Source organism: Bidens hawaiensis, unplaced genomic scaffold (assembly GCF_021521415.1).
Source record: "Bidens hawaiensis isolate Kalapana, Puna unplaced genomic scaffold, B.hawaiensis_p1.1 tig00005028_1, whole genome shotgun sequence".
Lineage (NCBI taxonomy): Eukaryota > Viridiplantae > Streptophyta > Magnoliopsida > Asterales > Asteraceae > Bidens > Bidens hawaiensis.
Window position 1 is genome coordinate 1,608,674 of NW_027491319.1, and position 26,219 is coordinate 1,634,892.

The 26,219-nt window shown below is 37.8% G+C and overlaps 2 protein-coding genes across 2 annotated transcripts; both read right to left on the bottom strand.

The window, feature by feature from the left end:
• Nucleotides 1–1,082: 1,082 nt before the first annotated feature.
• On the bottom strand, nucleotides 1,083–3,514 carry LOC143628571 (zinc finger AN1 domain-containing stress-associated protein 12-like). The gene is made up of 2 exons (XM_077098127.1): nucleotides 3,383–3,514; nucleotides 1,083–1,677 (listed from the first exon to the last, which is right to left on the bottom strand). The coding sequence occupies exons 1-2, from the start codon at nucleotides 3,485–3,487 to the stop codon at nucleotides 1,198–1,200; spliced, it is 585 nt and encodes a 194-aa protein (XP_076954242.1). The 5' UTR covers nucleotides 3,488–3,514; the 3' UTR covers nucleotides 1,083–1,197.
• A 5,239-nt stretch (nucleotides 3,515–8,753) lies between these two features.
• On the bottom strand, nucleotides 8,754–11,369 carry LOC143628572 (senescence-associated carboxylesterase 101-like). Its single transcript, XM_077098128.1, has 4 exons — nucleotides 11,325–11,369; nucleotides 10,955–11,188; nucleotides 10,450–10,543; nucleotides 8,754–10,366 (listed from the first exon to the last, which is right to left on the bottom strand). The coding sequence occupies exons 1-4, from the start codon at nucleotides 11,336–11,338 to the stop codon at nucleotides 9,059–9,061; spliced, it is 1,650 nt and encodes a 549-aa protein (XP_076954243.1). The 5' UTR covers nucleotides 11,339–11,369; the 3' UTR covers nucleotides 8,754–9,058.
• Between the last annotated feature and the right edge of the window lie 14,850 nt (nucleotides 11,370–26,219).

Genomic DNA, 26,219 nt, shown 5'->3' on the forward strand with positions numbered 1-26,219 from the left:
CCTTTAGCTCGGATTTGGATCCGGATTGAAGGAGAGTGTTTATGTGTTTTTGAGTGTGTATGGAGGCAAGGTTGGTGGAAATGAGGGTTTTAGGGAGATTTATGGGTGTTTAAATACCCTCAAGCCCATGAACCTAAGCCTTATCATCATCCCTTAATCCATTTTTTAGCACACACTCTATTATTATTATTATTATTATTATTATTATTATTATTATTATCATCATCTAACCTAATTAAATAATAACACGCAAGTTCTTTTATTACCTATTCATTAATGTAGGATGTTACATGTATGAACTTTTAAAATTTTTAAATATGTAGGCGGTAATGAAAATTTTGTGGCAGGCACTTCGAATTCAGCTAAACCGGTCAATTTTTTAGCGGGTATGGTTGTTTCGGTTAGTGAGGTAAATTACTTACAATTTTATTTTGTTTATGTAGTTATTTACTCAAAATAACCCTTTAATTTGATCCGATAAGTTTTTATTTGTTATCATTGGGCTTTTGACTTTGTAAATCATTATTCAGTATTATAATTTGTTTAGGCCTTACAAGACGGTTACTCAGTTTTTTTGTTTATCGATGTTGGGGTATGGAAAAAATCATTATTCAATATTATAATTTCCTTACAAGACCGTTACTCAGTTTTTTTGTTTATCGATGTTGGGGTATGGAAACAACTACTCATGCATGGGTTTAGTTACAAAGATATACAAAATCGGCCTTTTTTATAGCCAAAAGCACGATAGATTGTTACTTAATTGTGTTTTTCTTAAGATAATTTTATAATTCAAAATATGCATAGAGAACGAGCCCGATTTTAGTTACATAAGAGCCTATTCAAATTGTTTAGTGTGGTTTTATTGTTTTTTTTATTACTTTTTGGGAGAATGTCATGATCTTTTTTGAGTGCATTAATTTTGTAAGTTTTTTCATTTATTAATTTATGTAGTTGTCACATACTCGTGTTGACATTTCCGTTAATCGAGCGGATAGTTTGGTCATAAAACAACAGATTTACAAGAATTATGCAATATGAGGTATAATTGTGTGTAAATATACACATATGACAAATATACATGACAAACCATAGGTTTTTGAAATGATTAATCATACAATCACATCAATATTTAGTAAATCTGAAAAAAAATTATGACAATGTTGAGAAAGGACATAATTATCAAGATCAAGAATCTCAATAAGCTTTGACAGACGTAGAAGGCTTAGAAGCAGACGCGGAACCATTATTATTCTTCTTTACACAATCCTGACCGTTTCTTGAAGCCAAAGCAACCAGAAAAGGCGTTACACGGCCACCAACACGAACAGCAGCAGCCGCCGCCGGCATTCGGTTACCATTGCAGGCATGATCAGACTGAAACCGATGCTTCAAACAAAACTTGCTCTGGCACGACTTGCAGGTACTTGTATTCGAAAACGTAAGAATCTCCTTGCACCGTCTAGCACCACAAGTTGGCTTCTTCTTCTTTTTCGGATCACAATCTTCAGATTTCTGATGCTTCGTAAGAAGCAAATCAATCTCAACCTCTCCTTTGATGTTTCGTGGAATCTCGATTGACATCGAGCATGTTTCGCAAACCAAAACTTTTCGGCTGTTGTGATAGGAGTTTGAGCATTCGTGGGATTTGTACGATCGATGCTCAACACAAAAAACCTGCAAATTAAAAGCGGTTAAGTCAGGTCAGGTGTTATCAGTGACGGATTTAGAATTTTTTTTTATCTGGTTCGCTATTTTAAGATGCTCTAAATATATAAGAACGCGTATAAAAAAATTGGGTCGGGTTGACGATTCGGATTGGTTTAACGGTTCGGGTCAAGTAAGATTAATCATATAATAAAAAACGATATAATAACTAAAAAACATCATCATTAGAAACTAAAAAAACACGGGACTTAAAAACGATAATCTTTCGAAATAAAAAAAAAAAACTAACCTTATAGTTGTTCTTTACGAGTTTTCATCTTTTGAAAGCGTTGCATTACATCTTCGATCGAAACTTGTAGTAAAAACTCTCTTTCAATGTAGCAAATGCAAGAATCATTCATGTACCCGTCACCCATCCTATTACGTAGTTCCGTCTTCACATGCTTCATTGAAGAAAAACTTCTTTCAACACTAGCCGTTGCAACCGGTAGAACTAGTGACAATTTTATTAAACGATAAACCAACGGATAATCAATGTGTTTTCTTGTTTCCACTAAAATCTCGTTGCGGAAAATTATGCCCAATAGGTTGACATGGGCCACATGGCCCTCTTAGCAAATATGTTCTTCTAATTTCATCTTTTTGATTAGGATGATATGATGAAATCGGCTTTCGATCTGAAGGATCCCATGGAAGATCATCCAATTCGACTCTTGCCAGATTATTACTACTAGATGGTGAAGGGTCTCGTGGCCTTCTCGATAAAAAACGGTCCATAATCTATCAAATTTAAGTTCTGTAAAAGCAAAAATAAAATTCAAAGCCCTAAAAAACTAACATCTTTTTTGAACACTCAATCATCAAAAGTCTCATTCTAGTAGGTTTTGAAATTGTATTGAACCTCTGAATTATAATGAAAAATCGACAACTAGTGAAAAATAGTATAAGATTCATGGTGGAAATTTGGCATCAAAAAAATCTGGAATTTGACAATTACCCACATCAATTTTTCTCAGGGTTAACTAACGAACTACAAAAGGGGCGGGAACGCACCTGAACGCGGAGGGTATCGGCGACGGCGAGTTTCTGGTAAGTAGAAATCGAAGAGTTCTCGTGCACAATGTGTCAATGTTGACCGTCTGATCTGGCACCGGCAGCGCAGCGGGTCTTATGTAAGGTTTTGCAGTGCATTTAAGGTGCTCGACAAAAGTTCCCAATGGTGGATCTCTTGTTTATATTTTGTTTTGAGTTTTAATAGCACCTCCTTCTTTCTTTCTCTACGCAGAAGCGGTAGAGGTGGAGCAGGGAGGGAAATTGGGGGTGTTTAGGGTTTTTAAGAAAGGTGTATAAAGGTAATAGAGCACAAAAGAAAAAGGCAAAAAAAAATAAGGTTGTGTGAGACTCGAACCCGGGTCTGCACTCAAACACAATGCACGCCTTGCCACTAAGCCAGTATATGATTTATGTATATATTTGAAACAAATTATATATATGGTTCAGCCCAGAAAACACATGGTTCGCTAAAAAAGTCGCTATTAAATGCTCCACTACGGTTCGAAAAACACCTGGTTCGTTTGACCCGGTACTCATGTGTATAAATCCGTCCCTGGGTGTTATGTATTATTAATCTAACTATATATACTATACAATAAGATAATAAAATATCTCGTGACGATGGTAACAATATAATACTCAAACTCTAATAATAATTTACCTTGCGACAACCGTCACATTTAAACGGGAGGAAATCGAGTTGTTTGCAATCGGAAAGCTGGCAGTGTTTGCCTAAATCTGGAAAGGCTTCTGTGCCTCCACCCATGGATATTAAGATTGAGGTAGCTTGGGGAATAATTTAAATGTTAGAATTGAAGAAAGTGAAATTTGTGAGTTGGATAATGATGATGAATTGGGGATTTTGGGGGGAATATATAAGTTATAAAGGTTTGGATTGGCTTGGGGCGTAAGACACTACGTCGGCTTGAAGGCTTCTAGGTTGTTCTTTTTGTTTAGGCGGGTCAAAGTCCGGTCCCACACGTTGTACTCATGGATCTTTGAACTTATTAAATGGGCTTGGAGTTTCCCTTATTGGGTTGGGTTCACGCCAGTGGCTCAAATAATTTTTGACTTTCACCTAGGTGTTCATTAATCGATAACCGGATAATCGGGTTGGGTACTACATGATTTTCCATGGAGAAAACCCTAACCGGTATAACGGGTTTGGTATTAACTGAACCGTTTATAAAAACCCTTTTTTATAAGTTGAAAAAATCTAGAAATTTCCTATAAGTAAACTAGAAAAATCAGATAAATTAAAAAAACTTATTCTTGATTGATTTTTTTAAATATTTTCATAATTTTAGGGACACCAGGTTTGTTGCTAGACAGGCGGTGCTAAAGGCAGAAGTAGGGAAAATTACTAAGCACGAGAAGACATGTGTTGAGAATCAACATGCATTTGTCCCTTTTGCTTTTGATACATTTGGGTCTCTCGTCCCCGATGCTGCTACGTTTTTAAAAGGAGTTCAGCGGGTCGTGCACAGTAACTCAACAACGCCGAAGAACGATAACTTTGTTTTCAGTAGGATCGGTTTTGTCATTCAAAAGGGGGTGGCGGCGCAGCTTATTGCCCGCTTACCTGCCTCTCTGTTGTAACTGGATCCTTCTTTTTAGTTAAAAGAAAAATAATTAATTGAAAAAAAAAGAGAAAATTTTCATAATCATTACTACCAAATAATACATAGATAACTTGAAAATAAACATTTATAATTGTCGTGACATGAAATTCATTCGTTTATTCTCTTTGTTGATCATTTATTCTTTTGTACGGGCTTTGGCTTCATCGTTTAATGTTTATTCTTCGTTCTCCATCTCATTTTCATTGTTTGACGGGTCTCCATGTTTCGGTTCGAGACTACTTGATCACACCGAATCATCATACATTTGTTCTTCCTCAAAAAGTGGTTGTGCGATACTCATTGCCACCTCTTCTTTGTGTAGTTTTTCTTCAACGTCGAGCTCTCCTTCAAGATTTAAGATATGCTGGTTATGATCTGCCGTGTCTAAGTTGTCTTTCAAGCAAATGCACAATTCCAAGGATTTCGGTGTTAGTCTTACCCTTCGTATCGATATAATCCTACCACTCAAAGAAAAAGTACTTTTAGAAGCTACCATAGAAGTTTGTAATGCTAGTAAATCATGGCCATGGCAGTAAGCACAGGGAATTGGAATTCCATTTGCACCAACCCAAAATATATAAGTTTTCAAAATCATCAGCCGTGAACATAAAATCAGTTGCACCATACCAGCTTAGCCCACTATTAATTGAGGCGCTACCCCAAGTCTTTTTTTTAATTTTTATCGTTTATTATATCATCATAAAAGCTTATGTTTGGGTTACTAGACGAAGAGATCTTGCTCCAAAACCCATTGATTTAGAGATGTTTGGTATTGAACCAAATTTAAGAGCATAAAACTCAAGCATGTTTTCTAAAGAAGTGTTAAGTTTTTTAATATGTTTTGTTGCACAATGAGCTTCTTATAAATGCAAATCCAAATACCAAAATATTTCGATTAAAGTTTCAACCCCGTAAACAGTTAAAGTCAAGTTTGATGTGGTGACACGAGTAAAAACCGACAGCAATTCTTCAAAGTATTTTGTAATTTTAATTTCAATGGAGCTATCATATCATCGTAATTTGGATCGACATATTCAAAATCGTTTTGTTTGAGAAAAACTAACTAAATTTGGTGAAGAACCAAAGGAATCGTTGGGTAATAAACTCCCGAAACTAAGTAGTTGCATTTTTGAAAACTTCGAGTAAACCGCTTAATTTTCTAATCGTTTCCCAAACGTTTGACAAAAATGCTTTGACTTTCATTTAAGAGATAGATTGTTGTGGAATAATTCCAAAGCAAGTTTCTTGTAAGCAGATTCAATCTCGTGATCAGAAGAACCTCTTGAAACACGCAAAACTTCATACAAGTCTCTGCAACTTGCGGTAACAGCTGACGATGACGTTCCGCCTTTGAACGACTCATCTTGTGATCAATTTCACTTGCAAACCAAGTGTTGAGAGATGGCATATAAAATATGTTTCAGGTCAGATGAAGACGTCAAGCAATTCAGCAAAACGGGCAGTCACACTCCAATGAAGATAGTAGGTTTAGAAGCAAGTACCTAGTGAAAGGTTTCAGAACATCTCCCTCAACACCACTTACTTTACCTATATCATTACATGTAGAAATTCCTATGGCAAATTTGACACCAACTTTTTAAATGTTGAATTTTGGGATGCAACCACACACACAGACCTGAATCAATGTATGATTTGCCTCTATTCCATTATCACTAATTGGATTCTACATGATGACAATTAAACGAATGTTATTATTAGCATAGCAACATATAATTAAACAAAATGTGCTTTTTAGGTTACCAATTCCCGAATGCATACCAATAAACAATTGAACTCAATCTCATAACACCACATTTTATTAAACTAAAATTAAAAAAAAAGAAATAGAAATGCAACTACCTTATCAGAATCAACGCCACACTCAGCAATAATACTCCGAATAAAATTATACTAGACTAGACGAACTCACATCTGCAACTAAAAATGAAGTCTTTGTCGGATTGATTGCAATTGAAGGTTAAGGTTGCCTAAGATCAGTAGTAATGTTTGCCTGGGTCTTGAACGTCGCCGCACCATATAATATTTATATGTTTTTTATGTAATATAGATATAGATAATAATAAAACAATCACAATAACAATATCAACAATAATAAAAAAACCGTGTTATCTATTCAAATCGAGTGAAGATGAATATAATATTTCAAACTTTACTTGACCTTGTTCGATTTAAGTCCTATCGAATTTGATCTCAAGCAAAAGTTCATAATCATAACAAGCCTAGTTTGATAAAGAACTTGAAACCAAATTGAAAACAATCCGAGCAAGGTCCTCATCTTTTGGGCCAAGTCCATAGTTATAACTTGTAGGATTTTTATACATGAAGATGTATTATGCTGCTTTGTTCCCAAGTTCATCTACGAAAAGAAAGTGAATGAAAAGAAAGTTTTTTTTGTTTTCTCTTTTTTTAGCATCTCCTCTTTCTTTCCAGTTGTCTTTCCTTCAAATCTTTTCAACTTGAAAAGATACAAATTCTCTTATTTACTATTCGTTTTCACTCCCCCCCTCCTTTTCTTTCTTTTAATGAACTCGGGAACACCCTGTTTATTTTTTCCTTCCTTAAATGAAACTTGGGGACACCATTAATTTTTTGCATTCCTTATTTTCCTTCTCTTTCCTCTCTTGTAAGAATCTCTAAAACACAGCAAAAACCTTCCGTAACAAATATTCATAAGGGAAACAATGTTAACAATATATAGAATATAATGATGGTAATTACCCTTTCATTTTTATAAAGTTTGACCAGTGATTAATCTTTTACGTCTTATTTTATAGGTTTAGGTGGCAACAAGGGACCAACCGATACTTATTTTTTTTTGTTAATTTGTAATCCGTTAGTTTAAGCCATTAGACATCAAGAATTCAAGATATATCGTTACATGTACTAAATTATGTGATTATTTTACACGTTTCATGTGAGGATGCTATTTTGCACACTTCTTAATCTAATGTACGTATACGCGTTGAATTATGCATCATATTTTTTAACCATATCTACCTATTCTAATAAAAGAAAATAACTGTGACACATGTCAATTTGTGGTTAAATCTCACAACATTTTTCCCTCCAAAACTTAATTGACCAAAATATATGTCATATTTACTTTCCTTTTACATTATATTTATATTATATCTATATATTTTTATAAAAATAAATATTAACATATTATTTTATTTTATATTCCAAAATACTTGATGAAATCCAAAAATTAACAAACCATGTTTGTTAAAGATTGAAAAAAAGTATTGATTTTTTATGAAGGATTGTTCGGGCTTTGTTAAACTTAAATTTTATTTATACAGTTAAAAGTTGGTAAATATATTTTTTTTGTACAAGTTAAATATATTTGTGTCAAAATTTGTTACAGGTCAAAAATATGAAATTTGAGTATTTTTAAAAGTTTGAGAATACAAATAGATTTACGTCAAATTTTTACGGGTTCAAAGTATTGACTTGAAAATGTCAAACATATGAAAGTTAGAATTTTAAATATGATTCGGGTTTCAAATGTATTTTCAAGGACATTTTGGGAAATAATCAAAAGGTTCGAGATTTGGCAACTTAACTATTTATCCTTCGACTATTAAAATTTAAGAAAACATAGTGAGCACTTCATAAATGCCGCCCCCATGCATATCAGTGCTTCTAATTTTTATCTACTTTGAAAAATTTGTCAGCATTAACTGTTTCTTATGGAAAACATGTTATGCAAAATTATGCTCAAAAAAAGCAAAATATTCAAAAAATTGAATGGGTTAACATGCTAATTTTTATATTGTCATTATAGCAAAGTCGAGAAGCCCCCTGAAATTTATCAAAATCTTTTTCATGTTATAGCTCAGAAAAACATAGTTCTTGAAGAACATCCGTCATTATAATTTAATGTTCTCATTTCATTCTATGTGTTGCAAATTTATAAATATATCAATAAAGGTAACGCTCATTCGGTTTATAGTTCGGGTGGTTAGAAATTCTATTGTATGAGAAGTCTTCTTCAGGAATTCTTACAATTATACATATATGATATTGACAATAAAAGTTTCAAGAAAAGGAATGTTCTCGGGTACGTTTTTGTACGTATTTTTTATTAAATTCATTTAAAAAATCATTTTGTAATATAAATAAAATCATTTGTACACAAAGTATAGATACAAACATAAATGTAATGCATTTTTTTACATATGTTATGTAATTCTTTGCTTTACTTGTAATTTGATAATTTGGATAATCTCGTGTATTACACAGGCTCTAAATATAGTTAAATTATATTGGAATATATACAACAAATATTCCATATGACTCTCAGAACTAATGAATTTCATTGTGAATTATTCCTCAAAAAAAAATAATCCTTACACCAAACTAGCAAATAATATGTAAAAGTGCGAAATTCAAGACAATTTCTGTGTCGTTGAAAAAGGTACATTATATCATCATGGTTAAAGATTTGGTGACTCTTTACCTTGTGACATAAAGAAGCAAAGTTCGAGTAAAATAAGGTCTCCCGTAAGAGACTAGGAGGTAAAACACATTTTTCCATACTCAATCCAACAAGATTAATTACATATTACGCTATGACAACCAAACCATTTAAAAAGGAAAATACATTCAAGTTCAAACACACAAACAGCTCGTAATTTATTTTAATGCATTAGTAACCAAACCTGATAAACTTGAGGTCATTTTCATGATTCTTAATCGCACTGATATGAACTGTAGCTCTTATTGTTCATGTATTGAGCAAACTCAGAAGCATATGCACTTCCTTTGTGTGCCTTGTACTTATCCCACCATGTCATTAAACTACTCCCCGGCAAGAATATATCCGGTGACACGGAGTAGTTTTCTATCTCGCCCATCAAATATGCCTCAAAATTCTCTTCAGCGTCGATCGTCCCTCCATTCGCTAAATCTCTCAATGCCTCCTCCACACGTGCCCAAAAACAAGAATCCTCAGTAAGACTAGCAGCTTCGCTCCTTCTCACTTCACTTGATTCTAAAACCTTCTTGTCTTCATCGAACCACGTCTCTAACAACTTATAGTGGTTTGATCTATTATTTATATAGTCTATACCGCCCTTTTTGTAGTATTCGGCTATATCAAGTGGCTCGACTATCTTTCTGTAGTTGTTCCCCCCAAGTAGCCAGCGCTTACGTAACTTGGCTCCTTCTTTTTGTGGCATTTTGTCCTTCTCTTCAACTGTCTTCTTCCAATACTGGTTAAGACGTCCTTGATGAAGTACAATTTTTTGTGTGCTCTCTATTTCGTCTTTTGTTCTTGGATTCTTGTAGCTATCATAGTAACCCCCTGTTGATTTCCTAGTCTTCATGTACCATTCCATATATGTCAAACTTATCTTCATTTCATTTAGCTTCTTTGAAGGATCATAAGCACTCACGAAATTCTTCCTTCTAATCATATCCGTATGTTTCTTTTCCATTTCCCCAATTTGACCATTCGTTATATTATTCAACACATTGACTTCCTTCAATTGCAATGTGATTCCCGCCCTCAACGAATTCAAGTTGAATTCGCCCAACTCAGAAACCCCACGGTACAATACCTTCCTTCTTATCAAACTCAAAACATTCGTGTAATCATAAATTTGTGAGTTACCTTCATTTGATGACTTTATGACATCAAGAACCGACATAATCGAATCTTGATCTTCAAAAGCCGTGTGACCACCTGATTCCGCACAAAACAAGAAGGTACCGAGGGGATTGTATAGAGTATTTGATGAGAGAAAACTAGCAACAGGATCCCTCTTTACGACCACATTCAGAATACTAGATTTCCATCGTGGGCGTTCTGCGATGGCACGTTGCAGAACGGCATCACCAACAAGGGGGCAACCGAAAGTTATGCAGATCGGCCTTTTGGTTTTGTTATTACCATTTGATTCCTCCACATCTATGGCATGGTGCAGGCATAGAGTCGAAAGAATTGCAAGGTATCCACCAAGACCCGATCCAGTAATGATCAAAGAGGAATTTATATGCTGAAAAATAAGATTTAAACAAATAATTAAGGACTAAGTTTCACTTGATCTTGATCGCTATTCTGCTATAATTAAGCACATACACATAACTTCTTTTCCAGTTCTCTGAGGTCGTCACTGAGCTGCTGAAACAGCTCAACAGCAGCGTTGTTAACGGAGAACGAAGAGTTGAGTTTAATCAGTTCGTCACCGAGCTTTTTAAACACCTCAACAATGGCGGATGAAGAGTTGAGTTTTCTGAGGTCGTCACCGAGCTTCTGAAACAGCACAACTACAGGTTTGGTAATGAAGAATGAATATTCGAGTTTTTTGAGGTTGGCACCAAACTGCTTAAAGTTAAACAGCTTAACAATAGAGTTGTTAATGGAGGATTGAGAGTCGAGTAATATAGGGTTTTCAGCGAGCTGCTGAAACAGGTTAATAGCATCTTTGTTTTTGGAGGATGAAAAGTTTAGTTTTCCGAGTTCGTCACTGAGCTGCTGAAACAGCCGAACAGCATCATCATTAACCGAGAATGAGGAGTCGAGTTTTCTGAGGTTCTCACCGAGCTGCTTAAACAGCTCAACAGCAGGGTTGGTACTGAGTTTTGTGGAAATGATATCAAGAAGTTCGAGGTTTTCACATGGAACTAAATCGAACTTTTCTTCAAGAAATGGAGTTGTATAATCAGATTCAGGGGAACACTTGAAAGCCAAAACGTTGATTCCAGAACGAGTGGTGTGAAGTTCATAAGTCGGAGTCGTCTTTGAAATTGTTTCATAGGCATCTCGAATGATATCGATGCAGCCAAGAAACTTGGCAAGCTCGACTTCACTGCTAAACCTGAAAGTTGTTTTTGGATCAAAAGAAGAATTCCATTAATTGCTGTAAACTATCAATAAAATTAACTAACAAGATATATATATATATATATATATATATATATATATATATATATATATATACGAATAAAACCTACATGATTTTGCTCATATTTCTTCTTGATTTGTCAGGTGTTCTTGTTGATGTTGAAGATGATGGAATGTGAGTCTTATATATAGACTTGTATTATATAAGTGGGTAGAAATGTGTAAACATTTGCAACGAATGTTCGTGGTGGTTGGTACGTTGATGCACTTTGATACTTTTTATTAAAAAAGGACCACGTCAACTTTAAAGTCTTCGTCCTAGTCTTTATTTATGAAGTGTAGGTTGTCGAAATTGATGGTACACTAAAGATTATAATTTTGGTTTCACATGCCATGATGGTAATTATCAAAGTTGATGGGATGTGTTATAGATTATTATGCCTCGGTCATTAAAATTACTTTAGTAGTTAATGCATGTGTCCGCGAGACGTTTTGTTCTAAAACATATACCAGGGATAGCGACAGACATCGCGTTGAGGTAAGTATTTTATATCCAAGTCGTTAATTGAAAACTAGAATTACTATGAGTTTTAACTTTTATTCTAAAACTTATGTTAATGTCCATAAATGTTCATGATGGTTGGTTGAAGCATTTGAATAATTTCTTTCATTTTTTAAAGACTTGGTCTACTTTAAAGTCGTCGTCGTCTTTTTCCTTACTCTTTCCGGACGATGAAGTAATCGAATTGAATAATATGACAGGTAGAGTAACTTTCAAAAGAAAAGCAATATCTTTTTGTACGACAACTACACTATAACAAGTTTTCTAGTAATCAACCAAAGAATTGAGTTATTCTATAATTATTCAAAATTAAGAAGTGTAAAAGGTTATAATTAATTGTCATGTGTTAACTGGTGTCACTTCCTTTCACGGGGGCTAGTAATTTTACAGATAAACTGGTATGAAGTGTAAGCAGCGGAATATTATTGATAAAAATAATTTACAACGTTTGCACCAATTATTTATGATGAGGTTTAACTACATAACTATTTATTCTCTGACACACTGCAATCCCGTGGTATTTAATTTTCGGTATTTAATTTTCTTGGTATTTAATTTTCAATGTTCATGTTCGGCATACGCCTCTGTCCTTAGGAATTCTCATTACAAAAGTTAATCCAAATTGCTATCCACATAGTATCTGAATGTATGCTAAAAAGTTGGTGAGTTTGTGAGTTTAGGTCACATACACATAAAAGAGTTGATTATAAAAGCGCGCAAGTTTGCGTGCATGTAAGTATAAAGCATGGTGCGCATTAATAAAGTCCATAATCAAACCTGCAACTAGCACAACTATGCTTGACTCATACTAGAAGTTAAACCGTCCCGGACTATCGCCCTGCTAAAAGAGATAATCAACAAAGTAGGTTATATGCCGCAACGATACGCAGATCTCAGTGTGGTTTACCTAACATAGGGTCACTATGCGTGGGGGTTTCCCAAATAGTACAACCCATACAAGCCTCCGACCTATTTGTAAGGCCCCGGTCCAGGTGCCTTACATTGGACGTTGAATTTACTCATAAACACAATTCTAAATATTATAGTGAATTAAAACTTTCACGATAAAAACATCAACTATTCAATACAAAACATTCAAATCTTGTCTTTAAACCTAACATAAAACATCATATTAAAATTTCATAACACTTCTTTTTCATATGCCTCTTCAGATCATGCCATGTGTTTACCTCAAGCTAGCTGCTTTAACCTATTCGCCTACGTGCGTACTAAAAGTTAGCTACGATGAGTGGGTTCGTTAATCAGACAGCATACATTACATACACATACTTACATATGCGTATCCAAAGATACATATTTTATACATAACCTATTTACGTTCCTTTCATATATACATATGCACATTCATACTTTTATACTTTCATTCTTTCATACTTTAACTTACGTATTACATACATATTTCTACGTTTTAAAGAGCATTTCGCCCTATAACCTATCAGATATTATAAGGATTTGGTCCATATCCTCTTAGATATTATAAGGGTCTGGTCCCTATCCTCTTAGATATTATAAGTGTCTGGCCCCTATCCTCTCATATACTATTATGGTCTGTCCCTTCTTTCTGTGCAACCATATATTCATACATATATTTCCTTATACTATCATTCAGATAATTACATACATGCTTTTAACCTTTTCAGTATCGTTCATTTATCATTCATATTACTTAAGTCAACAAGCTAATATGACCAGACGAATTGAATCGAATAGGCCAAATGAATAGAATCAAGTTTAGCAAATGAATCGAATCGAGTTTAGAAAACGAATCGAATCGAGTATTCAAAAGAATAGAATCGAATATTTAAACGAATCAAATCGAGTATTCAAACGAAACGAATAGAATCGAATTATGCAAAGGAATCGAATATCATTTTTCAAACGAATCTAATCCCATTTTCAAACGAATCGAATTCCATTTTCAAACGAATCGAATCTCATTTTTCAAACGAATCAAATCTTTTCCAAACGAATAGAATCCCATCCGATAACTCTTTTATCAACAAGCTTATGTTTTTCCTATATGTTAGGGTCCGATTAACTATCCTACCAAGTTTCATGCCAAACTGACTTCGTTTGCCTGCCCCTTTCACGAACCAAGCACTACTCGTTTTACCCGAAACGAACCAACTAGCCCGTTTATTTACTAGTTCATTGCTTTATCAATAATCGTGACCCATTCTATTATCCTATCAATTTTCATGCAAATCCGTACATGAAAAGTAAATTTTTTAAACAAAAACGTACATTTGACGTTTTGTTGGCGCATAAATGTCAGTAGTTCATAGTCTAGTGTCTGTAATCGAGTCTGTAATGTTATTTATGTTTTTGTTTAAGCGAAGTTGTTAACAAGTTTGCCTAGGCGAACTTGTTGAACAAGCGAAGTTATGGACAACTTCGCCTGAACATATCAGGCGAAGTTGTCGTGAATATATAGTCCTAGGTTACGGGCTGTTTAGAAGTTAGTCAGTGAGTCATTTAAGTGAATCGAGTTGTTTCAGTAGTTCGAGTTCGTTGTAACGTGAGGACGAGAGTCTGTATTGGTGATATTACGTCACGTGTTTGAGTTATAATATATAACGTGTGTTCGGTTATTCGTGTGTTTGTTTGTGTTCTATACTCGTAACGATCTACGCAGGGATTCCGCACCTGTGTAGACCGAGATATCTCGTGTGATCCGTCAAGGGAACCTACAATTGGTATCAGAGCTTTTGCTCGATTGTGTGGTTCGGGATATTCACGCGGGTGTAGAAATCGTCCCGTTTCGACTATTCGCGGGACGTGTTTTCTGTGTTTTTGATCATTCTTACCTCCTACCATCGTGTTCAAGCCTTTACACCGTCAAAAACCTCGTTAAAATCCGATTTACAGATCTGCAAATCTTCCGTGTTCATCAGGCGAAGTTGCCGTCACTGTGCGTAGGGTTTCGGCGAAGATATAAGGTTAAGCGAAGTTATCCACAACTTCGCCTACCTTCTCAAGTTCGCCTAACTCAAGCGAAGTTCTCTACAACTTCGCCTACCTCTTAAGTTCGCTTACCTCAAGCGAAGTTAATCAGCAGTGTTATCAGCGAAGTCTTCAGCGAAGTTCTCTACAACTTCGCCTACTTCAAGCGAAGTTATCCGTAACTTCGCCTACAGTACTTTAATAAAAAAAAAAATTTCTTAATTTTTCAGGTTTCTTACTTTTCGGGAAAGATGTCGTCGATCAATATCTCTGAGTTAGTGAAGATGGAAGTTGAAGCAGGGTCAGCTACCAAGGCCCCAAGATTGCTGAAGGGAACCGATTTCGTTGCATGGAAGGATCGGTTCATACAATACGTCAAATACCAGGATGCGAAGATGTGGGTATGCATCCAGGATGGTTATATTCCACCAGTTATGGAGTATGAAGGTCGTGATCAAATTAAAAAGTATAGTAAAATGGAAGAAGAAGAGAAAAAGATGTATGAGGCCGAGAGCAAGGCTCATGCTGCTATTACTATGGCTCTTCCTCAAGAGATCCTTCATACGTTCAGAAAGTATACGTCAGCAAGAGAGCTTTGGGAAGCTCTTGAGAACAGATTTGAAGGGAATGTAGGAATCCGTGCTTCAAAGATAAAATTGCTCAAAACCCAGTTCTCAGTCTTCAAGTATTTGAAGAATGAATCCTTAGATGATATTATCACTCGATACTACCATCTGATGACTGAATTGAGCAACTATTCAATTTCCTACCGAGAAGAAGAAATAGTTGAGAAGCTTCTAGATGCTCTCCCACCAAAATGGGAGATGTACACTGTGCTGATGAGGGAAGACAAGGACTTTCCCACATATGATCTTGAAACGGCAGTCAACAAGCTCAGAACCTTTGAGCTTAACATGGTCAGAAAAGAGACACCTATGGATCAGGTTCAAGATCCAGGTATGTATGGAGCTAAAGTCAACACTAGCTCAGGATCGAAGACTGAATCTGCTGCCTACTACACAAAGGGAGAGTCGGGCCCCAACTCATCACATGAGGGGCATGTGTCAGTTAACACAAATGGGGATGTTTGCTATGTAGCAGCTGGATCGAGTGGTTCTCAACCCCAGGTAAGCAAGAGTAGTTGCTCTCCAAGTTCTCCCAGCAACAACTACTCCAAGATGCTTATGAGTGTCAAGTCTACTGAAGAGCAGTTTGGTCTCTATGCTTCTTTCATTGCTTCCTATGAGAACTACATTCAAGGGAAGATTGTTGATCCAGCTATGTTGGATGAAGATTACGATCAGATTGATGCTGACGATATGGAAGAAATGGATTTACAATGGCAAATGGCCATGATCGTGAGAAGAGTAAAAAGGTTTATGAGAAAGACGGGAAGGAAGTTTGTCGGTGGAAAGCCGGGGTTTGACAAGGCAAAGGTGAGATGCTACAATTGTCAACAAAACGGTCACTTTGCAAAGGAATGCAGGAATGAGCGTGTAGAACGAAGTCAGGGCAGGTCTACACAGCAAATTGGAGGTTCTAAAGATTATAGTGCGATGATGTCCAGAGAAGATGGTGAATACAACTGGAACCTGCTGTCTAAAGAAACTTTTGAGCAGGCAAATTTGGCAAAGGTAGAAACTGAAGAAAGTGAGAAGGTTACCGGAGAGGAAAAAGCTCTTATGGCAGACGTTAATGACCAGCTCTCCGAGGTATGTTCTAAACTTACATGCTCTAAATGTGAAAACTTGTCCGAGCAATTAGCAACTATAACCGATCAGTATGTTAGGTTGGATGCTGAATTTAAAACTTTAAAAGAAGATCATCACTTTATTAAATCAAGAGAAAATAATTATAAAATTAAAATAAAAGCTTGTGAAAAAGATGTTAAAAGTCTAAAAACAAAACTTGCTGAAAAAATTGAAGTGATTGATTTAAGCTATGAAGTTTTGGAAGAAAAGACCAAACTAATTGCTGAGAGAGAAAAACAGATTGCTGACCACCAGGTGAAAGTGGTGGAACTGAATCGAAAACTGGAGCAGTTCAGAAATTCCTCTGCTATTCTTGATCACCTTGTTAGTGATCAAGGTTCCTCTGTCAAGAGGGGAGGAATCGGTTATCATGAGGTTCCACCACCGTACAATCACAATTACACTTTTAACCCTAGTGTTCAGAAATCTGTTGATTTTGAGGTTGCTCAGACAGTGCCAATTAAAGTAACTGTTAAAGAACCGAATGTTAGTAGAGGCGAAACAAGTTCGCCTGTTTCAAGTGTTGAAATTTCTGACCAAAGTCCAGTCTCGTCAGATTCGGATAAGTCATCCGAGTCTGGTAAGGCGAAAGAGGAGGTTGTGTTACCCAAGAGTGGAGAAAAAGATAAAACAAATAAAAGGAGTACTCCACTAAACCCGTACGTCCCACCATATGTGAGACGAACGGGCGGTAATATAGCCTCGACATCTAAAACACCTGTTGATAAAAAGGTTGAACATAGGTGTTGTTTTAGGTGTAATCAAATAGGGCACCTAGTTGCAGATTGCCCTCTGAAGCAGCGATTCAGAGGTGTAAGGCCTACTAAAACTGAGAATAAGCCTAATAGTTATTATCATGCTGCTAAAAATGAAAACCACTTAAAATTCAAAAATGTGACTAATTCAGGTTTTCATAGAAACAAATCTCAGTTTTACACTGCCAATAACCAAACCACAAGCTATAATTCTTTCAATTCACAAAGGTTTGGAAGGCCTTACAATCAATCTTCAAGGAGGTTTCCTAATAGGACGTACAGGAATTATCGAGATACTAACTTTGGAAAGCCAAAGTTTGGGATGTATAGATCCAAGACCAATTGGTCTTGGGTCCCTAAATTCTAATCTTTTGCTTTATTGTGCAGGAACAGTTGAACAGGGCTGCCAACAATCTTTGGGTTGTAGATAGCGGCTGTTCCCGGCACATGACGGGTAACAAATACTTGTTACACGATTTGAAACCTGTTCAAGGAGGGAGAGTGAGCTTTGCCGGTGAAAGTGGTGGCAAGATTACTGGAATGGGAACGGTGTCAAACGGAAAGATGACTTTGGAGAAGGTTAACTTTGTAGAAGAATTGAAGCACAATCTGCTGAGTGTGTCGCAGATCTGTGATAAGGAGTACACCGTTCACTTTACAAAGAATGAGGCGATTGTGTTGAAACCTGGTTTTCAGATACCAGAGGAGTGGATTGTGATGAAGGCTCCACGTGAAAGAAATACATATATTATGGATATGAGATCAACTGAAATGGCCACGGCGGAATCATGCCTTATGACAAAAGCGAGTGAAACAGAGTCCGAATTGTGGCATAGGAGAATGGGGCACATTCATCTTCGGAAGATGAACCACATTGTCAGGAATGGACTTGTGCTGGGCGTTCCCTTGAAGAATTTCAATTTTGAAGATAAATGTATAGCATGCAAGAAAGGAAAGCAGCACAAGAAATCTCATCTCACCAAGAAAGTCAATTCAATTGCCAGTACTCTGGAGTTGCTTCACATGGATCTCTTCGGTCCTGTGAATGCAAAAAGTCTAGGAGGAACTTCTTATTGCTTGGTGATCACTGATGACTACTCACGATATTCGTCGGTGTATTTCCTGAAATCAAAAGACGAAACGGCTCAGATGGTGAAGAATTTGATTACCAAAGTTGAGAACGTTATGGATAAAAGGGTTAAGTTCATCAGGAGTGACAATGGAACGGAGTTCAAGAATTTTGAGATGGAGATCTTCTGCCTTCAGAGAGGGATTGAACACCAATACAGCGCTCCGTATACACCGCAACAGAATGGAGTGGCTGAAAGGAAGAATAGAACATTAATTGAAGGAGCCAGAACTATGCTGGCTGATTCGAAGCTTCCTGTGGTGTTTTGGGCTGAAGCTGTTGCTACAGCCTGTTATGTTCTGAATAGAGTCTTAACTGTTAAAAGACTTGGTAAAACGTGTTATGAGCTTATGCATGGGAGAAAGCCCAACTTGAGTGGTCTTGAACCATTCGGGTCCCCTTGTTCGATTTTGAAGACAAATTCTAAATTTGGTGAAGTAGCCGATGAAGGAATCTTAGTCGGTTATGTTGTTGGGACTCCCAACAGACGTGTCTTCAATACATCGACCAGCAAGGTTGAGGTGGTGTGTAACACCGATATCACAAGTTACCAACCGCCAAAACCAAGCAACAGACCTGCTGAGTTTTTCGACTATGTTAAACTTTTTAAGTCTTTTAACATACCGTATTTGGATATTGCTGAAGAAGAAGAGAGAGTTGCTACGAAGATGATCCTTGATGAGGAAGAAAACCTATTGCAAAGACAGCTGATCGATAAATGTCAACCTTCCTCATCAAATGCTGTCGATACCCCTGCTACCTCGACTGAAGAAGAATTTTTCAATCCATTTCACTCTCAGCATGAAACAACCATTGACGAGCTCTCTTCTAACTTGGAAGAAAATTTGCATGTCGGCTCTGTTCCGACCACGAGAATTCATAAAGATCACCCTTTGGAGAATGTGATTGGTGATGTGTCCTCCGGTGTACAAACAAGACGTAGCTTGAATGAGCACACCTGTGTTTACACAAGCATCAAGGAGACAGGGATAATCAACGAATGCTTGTACACCTGCTTTATCAGCCAGATTGAGCCAAAGAATTATCAAATGGCTTTAAAGGACAGCTCGTGGGTCGAAGCCATGCAAGAAGAGTTGGCTCAGTTCAAGAAAATGGAAGTATGTGATTTGGTTGAAAAACCAAAGAATGTGCATGCGATAGGCACAAAATGGGTGTTTAAGTGCAAGAGAGATGAGAAAGGGATTATCATAAGAAACAAGGCGAGGCTAGTTGTGAAAGGATTTAATCAACAAGAGGGTATTGATTATAATGAAGTGTTCGCTCCGGTGGCAAGGTTGGAAGCCATTAGATTGTTTTTGGCATTCGCTGCTTATAAGAAGATGAAGGTATTTCAGTTGGATGTGAAGAGTGTGTTTCTGAATGGGAAAGTTGATGAGGTAGTGTATGTTGAGCAACCTCCGGGTTTTCCTGACCCAGACTTTCTTGATCACGTGTACAAGTTAAGCAAGGCATTGTATGGACTACATCAGGCACCTCGTGCCTGGTATTCAACTTTATCAGATTACTTGCTTGAAAATGGTTTTGAAAGAGGGAAGATTGATAGCACGTTGTTCGTTAAGAGAGAAGGAAGCGACTTCCTGCTGGTGCAAGTCTACGTGGATGACATTATCTTTGCTGCATCTAAAGTCTCCATGTGTCAGGAGTTTGAGGACGTCATGAAGAAAAGGTTTGAAATGAGTGCTATGGGTGAACTAACTTTCTTTTTAGGATTGCAGGTTGATCAGAAGAAGGATGGGATGTTCATTCATCAGACCAAGTATGTCCATGATGTGCTCAAACGCTTCAAGATGGAGGACAACTCTCCATTCGACACTCCAATCTGCGTCAATCACAAATTGGGTGCTGAGTCAGACGGTGATGCAGATGTGGACCCAACTCAGTATCGGGCTATTATAGGTTCTTTAATGTACTTAACTGCTTCTAGGCCTGATATAATGTTTGCTGTTTGTCTTTGTACTCGTTTTCAGGCAAACCCAAAGGAATCTCACATGAAGGGTGTGAAGAGGATCTTGCGGTATCTCAAGGGCAAACCGAAGCTGGGGTTGTGGTACCCGAGAGGAGGAGACTTGGAGCTAGTCGCTTACACAGATTCTGATTATGGAGGGTGCAATCAGAGTCGGAAGTCAACAACTGGAGGATGTCAGTTTCTTGGTGGCAGATTGGTGTCGTGGCAATGCAAGAAACAGACTTCGGTCGCAATTTCAACCTGTGAAGCAGAATACATGGCAGCATCCAACTGCTGCTCCCAGGTTCTTTGGATTCAACAACAGTTGCGCGACTATGGTCTGAATTTCTTACTTACACCTATTTGCATTGATAACACAGCTGCTATCTCAGTAACTAACAATCCCGTGAAGCATAGTAAAACTAAACATATTGACATACGTCATCATTTTATACGGGATTGTGCTGAGAAGAAACTGATTGTGCTTGAAAAGGTGGATACGCTTGATAATTTCGCTGATTTATATACTAAAGCGTTTGACAAAACGAGATTTCAAAACCTTATTGAGTTGAATGGGATGATCAATCCCGAGTAACCATGCTTTTCAAGTTATATTAAAAAAAAAAAAAAAAAAAACGTCACTATCGCTTAAAAATATGTCGGTTACCACAGTTTGAAGGACATGTCTTAGGATATGTTTGGTCCTCAATTCTACTTGTAGAATATGAGGATAGCCATTAACCAGATGACTGAAAGTGACCGGGGCGGTTTATGATGAGTTTTCATTCTTTCGCTTAAAATTAGTCGATCATATTAATTAGTTAGAAGGACACATACTAGTATGTGGTCGGTCCAGCTGATCCATTGGATCTTCGGGATAGCCGTTTACCTGAAGACTTTGTTTTGGTCGGGGCGATTAATGTTAAATTTTTTTTTTATGGGAAATGAAATTATTTTTCAAGTCTACTACTTCGTAAGAAGTTCGTTAGCTATGTTTAACAGAAAATTGATCCAACCTTGGAAAATGATAGATATACTGATTCTGTGTGCTTAACTAGTGAAGTTATTAGGCTTAAAAGGCTTTAGGACAGTCATTGTATGTCATGGTAGCTTTTTATGGTGCGTAAAAGTAGATGTGATACAAACTAAAACTACTTGATTTTACGTGGAAACTCCTTACGAGTTTTGCATGTCTTCATATATATCTTTCCGAATGATAGGCAGAAAAGCGATTACCCAGTCATACACGAGCCCGTAAGTGTTCTGATTCCCGTGAAGATAGCGTTTCAAGAAACTGCAGTGATCCAGATTCGGGACTTGCAGTTGTTTACTACTCTGAAGTCTATATGAATGTTTGAAAAAAAAAAAAAAAAAAAAACTTATGAGTTATTGAAACATTCTAGAGTTCAAAATATCAAGACTACTTAATCATGGAGTAAGAAAGAGAACGGGAAGCAGATGAAGAGTAATTACAAACTTAATCAGACACTAAGGGTCGAAGTCAATTCGGGGTGACTTGGGGAAAGCCAAATACGCTTTGAGAATAGATAGGAGGCATCATAATCTCTGAGTTGTTGCCCACTTAAATTTTGAGGCTTAATTGAACTTAACTCGTATCACAAAAACGATGAAAACCATCTTAAGTTATTTACCTGCTTACAACCTGTCTCTATATGTCATAATACAGCTAAACACGGATCTATGTGACAGTCACGTAATTAGTATGATTCCTGTTCGGATCTTTTCTAAAACGTAGTGGTCCCTATCGAGACTGAAATTTGATCCCTTAAACTTCAATTTTTAAAAGTTTCTTGTACTTAGGTAGTTTTATAATTTTGTATCTGGTTACTTGGACTTGATCGTGTCATTTAATTCTTAAAGGGAAGTTTTAGAGCTAAATTGCAAAATGTTCAAATTATAAGGGTTGATTTTATAAATATAGGCGATGTTGTTAAACAGGCGAACTTGTGAGTAACTTCGCCTAGGCGAAGTTAACCGTAACTTCGCCTGTATAACTTCGCCCCTATATAAGGATTTTCAAGAGTCAAAACTGTTCATAATTACTAAATCTCAGCGAACTTATCCTCGATTATCACAGCGAACTTAATCCGTTTTTCATCCGATTATCTTTTTTCGATTTCAATCAGTATTCAAGGTGTGTTTGGGTTCTATATCTTATACTCGATGTTCAATGTTGTTAATACTAGGTTGTTTCGACACCCGGTTAACGACCTCGGACGTTCGAATCCTATACCCGATTTCAAAACTTGTTTTACGTGTTCATGAGCAAACTGATCGTCCGGACTGCCTTAATACCATGTGTTTTAGTCTCCTAAATCGTCAAAATTGGCTGAAACACCAGATTTTCGATGTTTGAATCAAACTGACTGTTGTCGTTTCAGATTCAGGCGAACTTAAGGTTTGGGCGAAGTTATCCGTAACTTCGCCTGAGTCTAAACTTCGCCTGAGGCGATGTTGTGGTGAGGCGAAGTTATCATTAACTTCGCCTGGACCTTTTAATTTTTTAATTATTAGACGAACTTAAAGATGAAGCGAAGTTGTTCCCAACTTCGTCCCAACTTTAACTTCGCCTATACAGAAGTTATCACAACTTCGCTCATGGTAATAGGCGAACTTGTGTTAAACCTTAACTTATATCTAACTTGGTTCGTTTGTTGCAGATATGGCTGCAGTAGCAGGTGCTGGAGGTGCTGGAGGTGACGATGGAGATAATCAGAGACAATTCTTCCCGGGTCACAACATGTTCATCACCTTAGACCCGGAAGCGAGCGGAGTTGAAGACTACCGTGAGATCATCACATTCCTCATTCGCTCGAGGATATTCCACGCAATCACGATGACTCTGCCGATATCCTTACCAAATATCGAGGATTTCTGGCAGACGGTGAAATACGATTGCCGTGTTGAGCCCCCGGTTATGCGAGCAACCGTCAACAATCAGGAGGTTCAGTTCTCATCTGAACAAATACGGGTGGCTTTACGGTTCGGTGAGGAGACTAGGGATGACCCTACGGAGTTTGTGGCTCCGTTTCGTGATGGAGCATTCCTACGAATGGGATATTCTGGTCCCTTGGGCGATACCCAGAGACGGAGGGGTTCCTGCTCGATCAGTGGCGCTTCCTCATGCACGTCATGATTGTGTGTATGTCTGGGAGGAAGGCGGGTACTGATGGTATGGGTGCGACCATGCAGTCAGCAATGACTGCTCTGACTTATAACAAACGTTATAGCTTTAGTCAGATGGTCTTTTATGAGATAGACAGACAGAGGAGGGCGATGGCTCGTGAACGGTTCATAATGTATCCAAGATTCATCCAGATGATCTTGAACCATGTGGCTCCAAATTTGCCTCAACGACGCCCAATACGATACGTGGAGAGTGTGAGCAAACGTATCTTTGCTCAATGCCGTACTTCGAGTGCGAGGAGCAAACCTGAACGTCGTCCAAGGCATACTCCACTCTTTGGGTTCTTAATAAACCCGGGGTATGTGCCAGCTCGGGGGGATGAGTTCAGAGACCCTCAACCACAACAGACAGGAGCAACTCGAGATGTACCTACTGTGCCTGTGGTGTCGGCTGAGGAGGATGTAGACCTTGATGCTGCATTTGGCGGCCAAGGATTCTTCGACATGGACCGTTTTGATCCACAAGAAGAGGTGCAGGTCTCTGCTGCACAGGTTAGGGAAGTGCGTGTTACTAGAGCAGCTACGACGGTGGCTGACTCAGATCTTGATGATGTTATGGATGAGGCGAGAAGGATGTTGGTGAGACGAGAAAGGACGATTGGGAAGAGAAAGAGGACAGTGGATGATACTGAGTCAGAAGAAGAAGAAGAGGATATTCACAAGCTGATTAGACGATCAAGACATGAAAGGACAGGTGCAGGTATGGGAGCTGGAGAGACTTCAAGAGTTGTACGTTTTGCTCCGCCAGCACTGTCAGGTATGTCGATTGTTCCTACTTCTGTACAGGTTACAAGCGCTGCGGATGTTCCCGTGGTGGCTACATCAGCTGTCGGCATCCCATCCATCACACTACAGACGACGACTCCGGAGATTGTGTCGTTACCACCTCCAACGCTTACTCCTTCAGAGGTGGTGGCACAATTTGTAGAGTCTACCGTCATTGCAACTGCAGGGTTGTCGGTCACGATACCACCTGCGGTTACGTCCACAACTGCTTCTGATGTCCCGGTTACATTCGAGATCTCTGCTGAGTATACTCAAGATACATCTAACATGAGGTTTGATTTCGATGCAACCCTCTCAGACTCGGAGAGAATAGCTGCACTTGAACGGGTCGTGGCAGAGCAATCGAGGATAAACTTTATCCAGACCCAGGCTATTCAGCGCCTTGTAGCAGAGAATCAACTACAGTCGTCCCTCCTGGTTGAACATGGGAAAATTATAGATGCTATGAAGGAGTTCTTGGCATCTCAGGGGGAGACTGGCTGTAGAGGCGACGAGTTAAGGACAAAGAAGAGAAATGATAGAGACGATGATCCCAATGCATCGAAAGGTGCAGGTGGTGAGTTGCCAAGAACTACTCAAGCTCTTGGGACTTCCACAGCTCAGGGGGAGTCTACAGGTGCAGTTGGTGGTGATGAGGTGGTGATGGTTGATGATGATGATGATGTGATCGCTGCGTTGAAAGAATTGGATGAATTGGATGATGATATGCTAGAGGATGATGTGATGTTTGATGATGATGTGCTGCCTATTGAGGAGATTGAGAAGATTGGAGCACAGATTGTGATTGAAGATGAGATTGAAGAAGGTGAAATAATTGAAGAAAATGTTGAACACGAGATCCCAGATGTTGAGAAAGCCGATATGGGTACTGAGATGGAAAATGATGAGACTGAGTGGGAGGAGCAGCCTAGGTGGAAGGAAGGCTGTGCTCATTGGTTTATTAAAACTAAGAAGCCTGCTGTTCCAACCATGTTCAAGAAGAGTTATAATATCAAAGGCTATGCTGAGTCGAAGAAAGGAATTATTTGTTGGCTATATGATGAACAGATAAAGTTGTTTGTGGTGAAACGTTTTGATGGGATTCAGTATTTTAAAAGAACGTTGAGATCTCTCAATACATTGCCTGAATGTGAGGTGAAGGATTTGGCTAGATTGGGGCTGATCAATAGAAGCGACGACAACATGGCAAGGGTTATTGGGAAGATCGTGTGGAAAGAAAGCATAAATGAGAAGAAGTTTGAGTTATTAAAGCCACAGAAGGGAAAGCTAGTGGAAGATAAAGAAAGGGGAATGAGAGCAGATGGCAAGCCATGGATGGTAATGAAGTACAAACCGATTCGATGCATTAAGGAGGTTCCAATGAAGATTATGCCTCAAGATGTGTTGAAGAATCTTAAATGGTGGTATGTTGATTGCCAGACTGCTGAAGCCGTGATGGAAGACGAAGACGAACAAGAAGTGCTGAGGGTGTATGATCCGATGCATCTTGTTAACTTATCGAAAGCTGATCTGCAAGTGTTGAATGAGAAGAAGATATTCTATATTCCTGCTTGGAAAGACGAAGCGAGGAAGTATCAGCGAGTAGTCACGGTATGTGTTAGAGAAGGAGTGCATGCGTGAAGATTACAAGACAAGTGCTTAAAGATCAAGATATGAAGCTACTGCCAAGGGGGAGTCTGTTGGTGCATAAATGTCAGTAGTTCATAGTCTAGTGTCTGTAATCGAGTCTGTAATGTTATTTATGTTTTTGTTTAAGCGAAGTTGTTAACAAGTTCGCCTAGGCGAACTTGTTGAACAAGCGAAGTTATGGACAACTTCGCCTGAACATATCAGGCGAAGTTGTCGTGAATATATAGTCCTAGGTTACGGGCTGTTTAGAAGTTAG